Here is a 12234-nt window from a genome sequence, read left to right as displayed (position 1 = left end):
GGCCAAGTCAAAGTCCAGACTTAAATCCGATTGAGATGCTGTGGCATGACCTTAAACAGTCCATTCATGCTCGAAAACCCTCCAATGTGGCTGAATTAAAACAATTCTGCAAAGAAGAGTGCGCCAAAATTCCTCCACAGCGATGTGAACGACTCATTGCCAGTTATAGCAAACACTTGATTGCATTTGTTGCTGCAAAGGGTGGCACAACCAGTTATTAGATTTAGGGGGCAATTACTTTTTCATGTAGGCCAGGCAGGTTTGGACAGCTTTTTTCCCTTAATAAATGAAATACTCGGGTTATCTTTGTGTAATATTAAAATTTGTTTGATGATCTGAATCTTTTAAGTGACAAATATGCAAAAAGAAGAACAGGAAGGGGGCAAAAACTTTTCACGGCACTGTGTGTGTATATATATATATATAGAGAGAGAGAGAGAGAGAGAGAGATTTATAAAATCATAAAATGTCAAATAAATACATAATTGCTAATTAGTAATAATAATAATAATATCGTTTATTTATTTAAATATTAAATATTTTATATTTTCACCTGCATGCCATTTGTACATTTATTAAAATCAGAGAACCATAAATATGTCAATGTGATGTTCAATTATTAAAATATAAGCTTTTAAATCCCAGTTGCAAAAAAACTTACTTAAATTACTGTACAACAATCTTTAGTAATAGTTAGATTTTCTCAAAAGGAAAGTACACCCAAAAAGTGAAATAGCATGTGTGATTGATTATGATAATAATAGTGAGGCTTGCTTTAGCAAATAAACTATTGAAACGATGCAAATGCAAAGCAATACTGCCCTGTAAGCACATAAATCTGTGCAAACCTTATCTCTTTGTCAAAAGAAGTTTTCACGTCTGCTGTTGTCAAAACATTTTGCCATATAGGATGTGCGGTTGCCCCGTCTGGAAGCACCTCTGTTTCCCTTTCCAATCTGACAACAGCTCTTGTGTGCGCGCCAGCCACTGTAATGTCACGGCTCTCACCGCGGAGACTGACAGCGACCGGTTGCCATTGCAAATCAAGAGATAGCACACAATACAAGCACTGTGTCATCACATTCCTGCCCCATAATATCTGTCAGGGCTTGCTTAACTGAATCTATTATCTGGCACGGCCAAGGAACGGTTGCAGACGGGGTTTGGTGTGGTAACATTTCCTTTGAATTCTCTCTCTCCCGCTCTCCATTCTGTGCAGGCAACAAACAAGTAATCCCCCTTTTAAGGACCTCTGAGCGTATCGCTGCAGCCTTGAAGGAAGCATGCAACAGCACACAGATGCTTGACAACAAGAGAAGGATAGAAAGGCTGGTGCACAGGCCTAGGTATGCAAAAGCAAATAAATTGTTTGTATATTTTCCTAATTTTCTTTTTCCCAAGAGCTAGAATCAAACTTGCACTATCATTTGTCTGCATACACCACTTGTTTTCATAATTTGTTATTTAATGTCATAATTGTTATAATAATTATAATAATTGTTTTAATAATGTTGTAATATTTGTTATCTAAATCAATGGCATAGCATTTCTTTTTTTTCTGTCTTAATCAATAAAAAACAAACCAAAAATGCATTAATTTTGGTATTTTAACTTTGGCTTAATGCTTATCAATGTTTTACAGTCACATTTGTGTCTGTTAAATTGTATGGTTCAACCAACAGGCAGAAACAACAACAACAAAAAACAACAGAAAAAAAACACAAAACCTACATGCAGAAATATAAAAACACAAAACAAAACAAAAGCACAAAACAATATGCAGAGATATAAATAAATAAAAAAGAAACAAAACAACAACAAAAAACACAACACCAACATGCATAACTATAAACAAAATGAATAAATAAATAAAAATAAAACCAACTTGCAGAAATACAAACAAAACGCGAAACCAACATGCAGAAATATAAACACAAAATAAAATTAAACAAAACAAAAATTACAAGCATCAAATTAAATGCATAAATAAAACACAAAACACAAATGACAAAACTAGCATGCAGAAATATAAACAAAACACAAAGTGAAATTAAACTAACCAAAAAAAAACACACAAAATAAACAACACAACAAAACAATAATAATAATAGTAATAATAATAATAAAAAACCCACAAACACAACAAAACAAGACACAAAACATGCACAAAAAAATACATAAAACAGAAAAAAAAAAGTAAAACAAGCAATGATATCCTAGAGTACCCATGGAGACCCCAATAGCCATGTGTTAAAAACCAATTAGTCAGTTGAATTATAAAATACCATGTGATGCAACTTCCCAAAAACTTGATTTACAGAAATTATGTTTGAAATTTGGAGAAAAAAAAAACTTTTCCAGTGTTATATTTTTACTTGGTGGTTATACATATTATTATTATTATTATTATTATTACATTAAAACATTAAGTGTATTACATTTAAAAAGTGTATGAATGCCTGGAGGCCATTTCACATTTTAAAATGTTTATAACATACCCCCTTGTTACTAGGGTTAAGCATATGAAGACTGTAAAACCACATATTGCATAGATAAACAATAAAAACGTAAGTAATAAAACATCAAGGCCAATATATCTGCAGTTATGCCTGACCATGAAGATCCTCCATTTTGTAAAGTCCAGATCAGTCTGAACAGCACATGAACTCCACATACTTTCTCACAGTCCGTATCTGCAAGGCAGGTGTCCTGACCTGTAAAGATCAAAGCTTTCCCCACGCAAATACAGGCCAGAATGTTTTATAGAGGAGGAGGACAGTCTTCAAAATCCTCAGGCTTTTCAATTAAGCAAGAATTTGTGGCACCAACATGTCTGAGAAAGGACAACATTTGACAACTGAAACTGAACATGTCGATACACAACGGCCGTAAAGAAATCAGACAGCAAACGCAGGTATTTCTTAAATAATTTAATTGCAAAAGGGCTGCTTTTAAAAAATATTTCTACAAGAATGCATTATTTAATCGCTGTTTTTTGTCTTCACCATTAAATACATCTCAATGCTTTCCAAAACAAAAAGAACAAGAAAAAAAAGTCTTGAAATGTATCTTGCTTCTCTCAATACAAGTACAGCACTCAGCAGACATTTCGCTTTTGCACGTCAGTGATTTGTGATGTGATGAGAAAACTTTTTTTTTTGCTTGATTCTTACTATAAAAAGAGTAACTTCAAAACTCAGGAAAACTATCACAGAGAGGAGTGGAGGAAAGAGAAAGAGAGAGTCCGAGATGGAGAGCGACCATTGGCACAGAGTTATTGAACCAAAATCATGCAAGTTGATGTTCCGAAACTGCTTCGCTTTAAAAACAATGACAATAGCACCAAATACAGTCATACGTACAAACATTCACACACTCAAATCCAGTTATGAGAGAATATACCATCAGACATGTTGAATGTGACAAAAGCAGCTACGTTTAGTTCCCGAACGACTCTGTAAGTTAGGAACTTTAAGGAGCATGGTTCATATACATCAAGATCTGTCATTTAAGAAAAAGGATAAATCGCTTTAGCGTGTTATATATTACATGGAGCTCTTGTAATTGTCAAATTAGGAATGAAACAAAACCACAAACAGTGGTACTGTGTAGTGAGTACTGTGCAGAATATATGCAGTACCGTTTCCCATAGTGCAGTATATAAGCACTGAAACTAGTCTAGATACAGAGTTTGGTTAAAAGAACATCCTGTACTGGCTTCTTAACCCATCAAACATGCTACTGTTTTGCATATTTTACGTCTTTCTTGTTTGGCGAGGGGAAAACCAATCAGAGCAGACCGGAACAGAACCCATTCAAGAACTGAAGGCAAATAATCATGGGTCGTCATCTGTTTCTGCCAGGCTGTAAACATTTGCCTGCAAGATCAGCCTAGTGTTAATCAGACTGGCAGGCCCTGATGACGGGCCCAAGCACATGGAGTCTGCGGTGCAGTGTTTAATCAAGCCTACGCGCAAGAAAAAGAGGTGAAGGATAAAAAATGTGGAAGACAACCCAACAGTTTCAGGACGTACAACGTATCCTGCCTACCGCATAGCATTATCGTGAATTACTATTGTGGTTCAAGATCTAATTTGGAAAACACCCCCAGAAATCCTGTAATTCCAAAATATGATTGCGAGAAATGAACAAAAATGCTTGGTGAGTGAGCTTTACAATTGGTACTAACAGTTTCTCTTTGTGGTGGTGACGGAAAAGCTTAGCTATAATATTGAAAAGATTTACTAGGGATCTGCCCAACATTGATGAGATGTTCAACACTTCTATTCATTTCTCTCAAACCAATTTCAATACACTTCCTCTGCATTTTCTTTTTTTCATCATGACGGCATTCCAAACATCTCTTTACCATCCTTTTCGAATGTCAGCATTCGAATTTATATCAGATCTTTAAATAAATGAATCGTTCCTTTTGGCCTCTAGGGAGATGTTAAAATAAAAAAAATAAATAAAAAAAAAATAAACAGTAAATTATCTCTCCACATAATATTATTGATTCACATATAATTGGAGCTCCTTGTCACAAATCTTTTCATGCATTGGTGCTCCACTGGGGAACACAACTGAAACGTTCATGTACAGAGTGTGTGCATAATCCTTATACTCTCCCTTTGCTTTATACACATACACACACAGAAGCACACACACTAAAACATAGTCATACTGACATTACACACACTCACTCACTCATTGCAGAGATAGCCAGTGATTTTTACACTGAAAAAAAAATAAAATAAATAAATATATATATATATATATACACAAAATATGTTATAATTCAAGTTATGTGTACTATTAGAGGAGTATCTCTTCCATAAGCAATGTCCATCCGGGAGAGTCCGTCCCTCAGAGTCAGTTTCAGGGAGAAATGCATTATGGGAGGCTTCCCAGCCAGCCTCACGAAAGAAAATACCACACGCACGCATGCAATCGCCAATCCCACACCGGAGCCTCGTGAGGCATGCATGGGAAACAGGCTTTCCTCTCCGTTCTTACAAAACAAAGACGAGCAATCCAACAAATGAATCGGACACTCACTCTGCAGTCATCTGGGCCACCAAGTCAAAAGAAGCAAAGCCAGCATTAAGGAAGTTGTCTCGGTAGCGGCTCATCTTGATGGCGTCCAGCCAGTCGCCCACAGTGGTGAAGGTGGTGTAGTCAGGCACACAGCGGTCGAGGAGCGGCTGGGAGGCCCTACAGAGAAAGAGAGGAGCGGAGATAAAAAGAGAGAGAGAGAGAGAGAGAGAGAGAGAGAGAGAAGGTTAGGTCACGCCAGGCCTCCACCACCGAAACCTCACCCCCAAACCCCCCACCACCACCTCTCCTGGCCTGTAGGGCCTGAACCTGCCACTGTGGCTTACTGGCTGGAGACGTGCAGGGGCCCACCAGAGAGAACTGCAATGATGCTGTGGGTGTGGGTCCGCATGAAGCAGAAAATGTCTGGACTTAAGATGTATCGATACTTGGCATGCTCCAATTCTACATTAATTCTACAAAAATCACTTGCTTATGCATGACTTGATTTATCCAAGTAGGTTGACCACCTTCTTTATTGGTCCAAAATAAACATTTCTTTTAGTTAAATCACGTAACACGTACACCCAAAAAGATCCTTCTTGCACTATAGCGCAACTAAATTTAATGTCATCCATAAAATCAGCCAACTTAAATTAGATCAGACAAAACCAACAGAGACCAGACTTGATCTATGAGTAGATTGGGGTCTTAATAACTAACAGTAAGGTCTGGGCAGTGGGGATAGCGAGGTAAAGTTTTAGAGCAAAGACACTTCTGTCTGCAAGCTTTCTGCTCTGCTGAACCTAGCTGTCTTTTGATGGCATTAGATTAATTAACAATTAAAAGCATAAGAAAAAAGTTAATAAGAAAGGAACAGAGATTCTATTGAGGACAAGGTCTGTAGATGGATGGGAAGAGTTATTTTTTAATAAGCTCTTGCCTTTAGGGCTGAAGGGTTTGTGGTCATTAACCTGGAAGGCAGCTTTTCTTAATGGGGCATTGTTAGAGCTGGTCTGGCTCTCACATCTTAGGGACGTTGACTTTAAGTGCGAGACAGGGAAACTGTATGAGGAAACTAAAAGAACAAATGCATAACTAAACTACCCTTAACTCAGCATTGAGCGCAACTATTAACTAATTAAACTCTCCATAGTTTAGTTAAGGAATTGATCACTGAAGATAGTACACAGAGCATCAAATGTTGCAACAACAGGAGCCCCATCTCTCAGTCTTTCATTAGACTCAGCAGGCAGGCCACCTCTCCATTGACCCTTTTACAATCTCGTTACTTGCTAATTAAAACCATTCCCATCTCTGAATTACATTAACTAATGATTGTTCCTTTATCCTCTGATCATTGCAGAGTAGACAAAGTATCTCCCACTGTTTCCTGGTTGTTAGAGGCCCTCCCACAGGACCTAGAGCCGAAAGGCAGGCACCCCGAGGTGGGTCAAAATATTCCTGAAGCTTTTGGCAAACAATTACAGTGTATCTAACTAAAACAATCAAATATGTGCAAAAATGCTGATCAATGAGCACAATTCTGATATATAGTGACTTCATCTGGAAGGCAGCTGATGTAATTAAATATCTCAAACAAAAAAAGGCTCTAGTAAGTGTAGACCAGAACAAGCATCTCAGGCAAAACAATCGATAGCCCTGTGATGGTGCAATTAAACCGAATGTTTTATTGACTGAAGGTCATCTTAATTTCCATAACGTCAGAGTTCCTCAGCTTACAATATTGTTTGTCAATTGAAAATGATCTGGAATCAATAGGCTCTTAATTCAAATGCCTCTGTAACTTTGGCCTAATTCTGAACCTAAATGAGTGAACATGTTTTTTTATTGGTTAGTTGATGGGATGCAAACATGTTAACTAACACGCTAATATGTCCATATATGCCCTTACCCAGAATGTGTGCTGGTGACCACCTTAAGGCTGGCGGCATTGCGAATAAGTTTGTCCAAGGTATTGACGATCTGGGAGAACTTGGGTCTCAAGTTTCTTTCTTTCACCCAGCAGTCTAGCATGAGTTGATGCAAGGCAGTGGGGCAGTCCATAGGTGGGGGCAGTCGGTAGTCCTGCTCGACTGCATTGATCACCTGTTGATGAAAAAAATAATTATTGTTTGGTGTTAGTTTACCCTCAAAATAAGTTGAACAGAGGTAAAGTAGAGAGGAAACTTACATCTTGGTTGCTCATGTCCCAGTATGGGCGCTCGCCATACGACATCACCTCCCACATCACAATGCCGTAGCTCCAGACGTCACTAGCTGAGGTGAACTTCCTATAAGCAATAGCCTCTGGTGCTGTCCAACGAATAGGGATCTTTCCTCCCTACAGATGCAAGAGCATACAATGTTTTTTAAATCTCAAATGGGAGCTGGTCATTGTTATATAAATATTAAAGGATCAAGACTTGAATGCTGACCAATGAGCTGGTGTAGGTGGGGTCGGTGGGATCATCCTCCAAGAAACGAGAAAGGCCAAAATCGGACACCTTACACACCAGGTTGCTGTTGACCAGAATGTTACGGGCAGCCAAATCACGGTGCACGTAGTTCATGTCGGATAGATATTTCATGCCAGCTGCAATGCCTCTCAACATACCAACGAGCTGGATGACTGTGAACTGTCCATCATTTAGCTGTTGGAGAGAGTGGGAAAAATCACAGACCCATTCATAACAGAAATGTCCACTGTCTAAGTGTTTTTAACTTTCCAGGATGTGACTCATCAGCCAGATGATTCATCTCTCAAAGTCACAGCTAGCATCTACGCTATTTGTCATCGCTGTTTAGAAAGTTTAGGATGTTTTTCAAGGGGACAGGTGAGAACATCTCTTTTTAGAAAGAACATCTTTTTTAGAAAACTAATGGGGGGGGGCTAAAACTTATGCTAGACTTCAACATTGATGGTATTTGTTTCATGAAGTAGATCACTTTAAGTCAGTGGTCTCAAACTCCAATGCCTGGAGGGCCACAGCTCTGCAGAGTTTAGCTCCAACCAGCTCCATCTCACACCTGCTTGGAAGTTTCTAGTGATCCTGAAGACCTTGATTATCTGGATCAAGTGTGTTTTATTAGGGTTGGAGCAAAACTGTGCAGAGCTGTGGCCCTCCAGGAATTGAGTTTGAGACCAGTGCTTTAAGTATTACTTGCATTTCCATACATATCCCACAACAGGAATTTAGGCATCAAACTAAAAAAAAACAAAAAAACATTAAGAATTAATTGTATAGTGGTAAGCATCTCTAACCCGGAGAAAGGAATCCAGCGCTCCATTCTCCATGAATTCAGTGACAATCATGACTGGCCGACTCTTCGTCACCACCCCTTCCAGGCGGATAATATTAGGATGATCGAACTGGCCCATGATGCTGGCCTCACTCAGGAAGTCTCTTCTTTGGCGCTCCGTGTAGCCTGCCTTCAGAGTCTTAATGGCCACAATGATCTCACGCCGTCCAGGGAGTTTCAAACGGCCACGGCACACCTCTCCAAACTCTCCTACATAGGTAGTAGACAGACGAGAGAGAGGAAGAAAGGGTGGAGAGAGGAGAGGGAAGAGTGGAGGAGTGTGGGAGAGAAAGGGGAGAGGGACAGTTACTGGTTAGAATCAAGGAGCCAGGGGGAAGCGGGGGGAGACAGCAAGAGAAGCCAGGGCTAAAGGTGATGCTATTGGAGTGTATCCAGGGGGCGAGGAAAGGGGTAGGGTGAGATCAGCAATGCTTCAATGGGAAAAGGTCTTGGAGGGTTGTTGGGGGTTGGGGTACCAAAGAGGAAATGGGAAAAGTAAGGCAACAGAGGAAGGGGTAAAGGGTACAATCAGAGAATGCTAGGGTCTGGAGGGAGTGAGGGTAGAAATGTGGGACGTAGGTGGAGACAGAAGCTTGGGAGGATTGGACGGCTTGCGTCTGCAGTCTAGGCCAATGTGTAAGCAAGTTCAAGAGAAACAAAGGGGTCAGGGGAGGACATGGTAGGGGTTCATCACTTTAGACAAAGCTAGGAAACAACAGGTTCAGGTAGCAGCGTTAGATGTTAAAAGCCTTGTTTGTTGGAGTCTGAGATGGGGCTCTTCAACTCATTACAACATGGCTACAAGTCATACTGTACCAGAATCCTACTTATTTTTCTTTTTGGCTTTTAGAAGCTAAACTGCTAATGTTAAGATGTAGGACATTTACAAAAACAAAGGGGAGTGGTCTCAAGGGCAGGTAGAAGCACCATGGACGGAGAAGTTAACAGGTCACAGGGTCAAGAGGACATTTAATTGTCCGATAGGTATCATCAGGCTCAGGGCAGGCTTGGTAAGTTAGCAGGAATGGTAGCTCTATAGTTAGCTCTGAAGATAACCTCAGAAGCTCCATTTTGTAAGTAAAGCTGTTAGAGACGTTGGCAAGGTGCTAAGGTTTTGGATTTTGGAGCGGGATGAGTTGATTGAAATACCGCTTGGTGTGAAGTCCTCTAAAGGTATGGCCTGGGTGTGCCTAGCTGTCTTCCCCCTGTTGCTCAGGAGCTTGTGTTGTTGGTTACCTGCGCCAATGACTTCCTCGATTTTCACACAGGAAACATCAATCTCTTTGGCAAACTCGCGGATGGCCTCATTCGGGTCCTCGTAGGTGAATGGGTCAATGTAGACCTTCATCCCCGGAGTGACTATAGGGGATTCAATAGTGCGAATAGCCATATGAATCACACTGTTATAATACACAATATTTATAGCACTGTTAGTCATCAGATGGAAAGTAAACTCTGTAGAGACTTACTGTATTGTTGCAGTTTTTCTGTGTACTCTGATTCTGAGCCATTGCGTTGCTTCCTGTGAACCAAAGACAATACAGTCAGTTACAAAAGGTTGATGATCTTAATGTAGGAAAATATGCATTTTGAAAAGGACCTGTTTTTTCCCTGCCAGCTCCTTTAGGCATATAAATTGAGGTCGATTAAAGAACGAGAATAATTTGAAAATTAGGAGAACAACAGAATCAGCCTCAAGAGACCCTTGTCACTTTATGACGGAAGTCAAATCTGCATAAAGACAGCTAAGAACAACAGTAGCAGCATTGGTTGTCTTGCTTAGGTTAAATAATAAGGGATCTTTACTGCCACATTGTTTAATACTCTCCTGTCTCTTAATTCCTTCCTCCACACTTTTTCCACTATCAGTCCATTAAATGCAACGCAATTTCAACAAACCCAACCCCCCTCTAGTACATATTAATGCAATCCCTTTGTTGTCTAACTAGTAACCGGGCCAATAATACCCGCTGGTGATTTGTATCTCATTTCCAATTCAAATTCAGTTCCGGAATATGCCAAGGCCTACATTTTTTCAATCGCAGACAAGTTAAGATACTGAGACACACTGTGCTGATTAGAACAAAAAAGAGTGCAAATTTAGAATTTTTGCTTGATAAGGCTTTAAATACACAGCTGCCTTGCCCTCAACTGTGGAAATGGGAAGGTGGCCACAAGATGGAAAGTGCCAGTGCCAACGATCATCAGGACACTGCGGAATTCCAATGTAGGGCACATGCACATTTGAGACCACTGGCTACAATTTACCAAGTACAAGATCCAAAATAACTGACAACCCAGAATGAATCTGCTTCTCAAACTGCTTTCATTAATTGTCAGATAGGTTCTAAGGAAGCATTATGGGCAACTAAATTGCGTATGCACTCAAAACATTCTGATGTTTCATAGGTATACTTTGACTTCTAATTCTTTATTCTACTCTTTGTGAATGTCATTAAGGTAAGTGAAAAATCGAACCATTTACCTGAGGCAGACAATGGCAATAACCACAACAACAATGATGAAGACCAGCCCTGCTGTCAGAGAACCCACAATGAGAGGTAACTGCTCCTGTAGAGTCTTGTCTGCATCGGCTGTGTGAGAGGCACAAAGAGAGATATCATGGGATGTATTCAAGAGAATCGTATTTCTCAGATCTATTTATAGCTTTTCTTTTTCTATGAGAGGTATTTATACTCTTAGATTCACACAATTGCATGATAGGCTTTGAAAGAAAACTGTTTTTATGTGATAACATAGGCTGTTTTACATACCCTGGTGGTTGGTGCTAAAGTCAGTAGGGCTGCTGTAGCGGCCATACCCTGCCACCGTTCGGGCTCGAACCTGCACAACATACGGTGTGCCCGGCTTCAAACCTTCAATGCGTGCCGAGCTACGCTGGGCTGTCATGGTGTGGGCAATAGCTTCTCCCTGGTCCTGTGGGAACAGTGATAAAACAAGCCATATAAAACCAGCCAGCACCCAAAAGCAAGCGTCTGGCAGCTCTGGTTTAATCTGTCAGTACAACACATCAAACATGAAGCAGATATGCCTGGCCCTTTCTTCTCCTCTATGCAAATCCTCCTGCCTCCATCCCTGCCAAGCTCCTACTGCCTTGCGGTATCAGGGTTCAAAAGAAGGGGATGAATCAAGGAAGGAGTTAGGGACGAGTGTTAGGGTACGAGAGAGAGAGAGAGAGAGAGAGAAAGAGAGAGAGAAAGAGTGGGAGGAAGGGTTGATGCTGTTGTCAGGATGAACGATTATGTATAGAGCAGAGGATGACAGTGGTGGAATTGTGATTGAATGCCCTTCGCTTCATTGACTTACACTGGCTCTTACCTTCTCATGGTATTTAATCTCGTAATCCAAGATTATGCCATTTGGTTTTTCAGGGGGGAGCCAGGAAAGACTCATGGTGTTGGCTGAGGCCCCCATCAGGTGGACGGTAGGAACTGCAGAGGGAGCTGTGTGGGGAAAATGAGAGAAATCCTATTTTAATGAAAGCTGACATTCTATTTTTTTCACATTTAGAGCATGTTCACATTCAGGATTACCAAAGAGCTGCTTTGATGTGTAAGCATTCAGACAGCTCTTAGTCTTGGGCCCTTTCAGGGCCCCAGCCTCTCAACTACACAGACAGATTGGATTCTAAAGTCTCTTGTAAAAAGGACCATGGCAGACAAACAGGAAGGCTTAGTATCTGGCAGATTCAGTCCACACAACCTACACACACATGCAAATATATTTATAACTGCACACACCCTCTGTCCACTCCCTAAGCTCTTTCTTTCCCAAATTACTGTAATGTGAAAAAGATGTATTATTATTTTCATTTTAAAGTATTTATACACCATGTTAGTGTAAATTGTGTTCACTTACACATCTTTATTGTAATAC

The 12234-nt window shown here is 40.2% G+C and overlaps 1 protein-coding gene across 1 annotated transcript in view; it reads right to left on the bottom strand.

Annotated features, from left to right (window-relative positions):
• Positions 1 to 5054: 5054 nt before the first annotated feature.
• Positions 5055 to 12234, bottom strand: part of LOC107732650 (ephrin type-B receptor 3-like) — a 51052-nt gene continuing 43872 nt past the window's right edge. The window contains exons 7-15 of the mRNA XM_016544052.1: positions 11112 to 11274; positions 10823 to 10931; positions 9807 to 9859; positions 9487 to 9696; positions 8300 to 8547; positions 7473 to 7688; positions 7229 to 7378; positions 6950 to 7143; positions 5055 to 5214 (exon numbers count right to left, since the gene is read on the bottom strand). Coding sequence (XP_016399538.1) covers positions 5055 to 5214; positions 6950 to 7143; positions 7229 to 7378; positions 7473 to 7688; positions 8300 to 8547; positions 9487 to 9696; positions 9807 to 9859; positions 10823 to 10931; positions 11112 to 11274 — 1503 coding nt within the window. The remainder of the gene's footprint in view (positions 5215 to 6949; positions 7144 to 7228; positions 7379 to 7472; positions 7689 to 8299; positions 8548 to 9486; positions 9697 to 9806; positions 9860 to 10822; positions 10932 to 11111; positions 11275 to 12234) is intronic.

This window comes from Sinocyclocheilus rhinocerous, unplaced genomic scaffold (genome assembly GCF_001515625.1).
Source record: "Sinocyclocheilus rhinocerous isolate Xijiao unplaced genomic scaffold, SAMN03320098_v1.1 scaffold579, whole genome shotgun sequence".
NCBI lineage: Eukaryota > Metazoa > Chordata > Actinopteri > Cypriniformes > Cyprinidae > Sinocyclocheilus > Sinocyclocheilus rhinocerous.
This window is presented reverse-complemented; position numbering and strand designations above follow the sequence as displayed.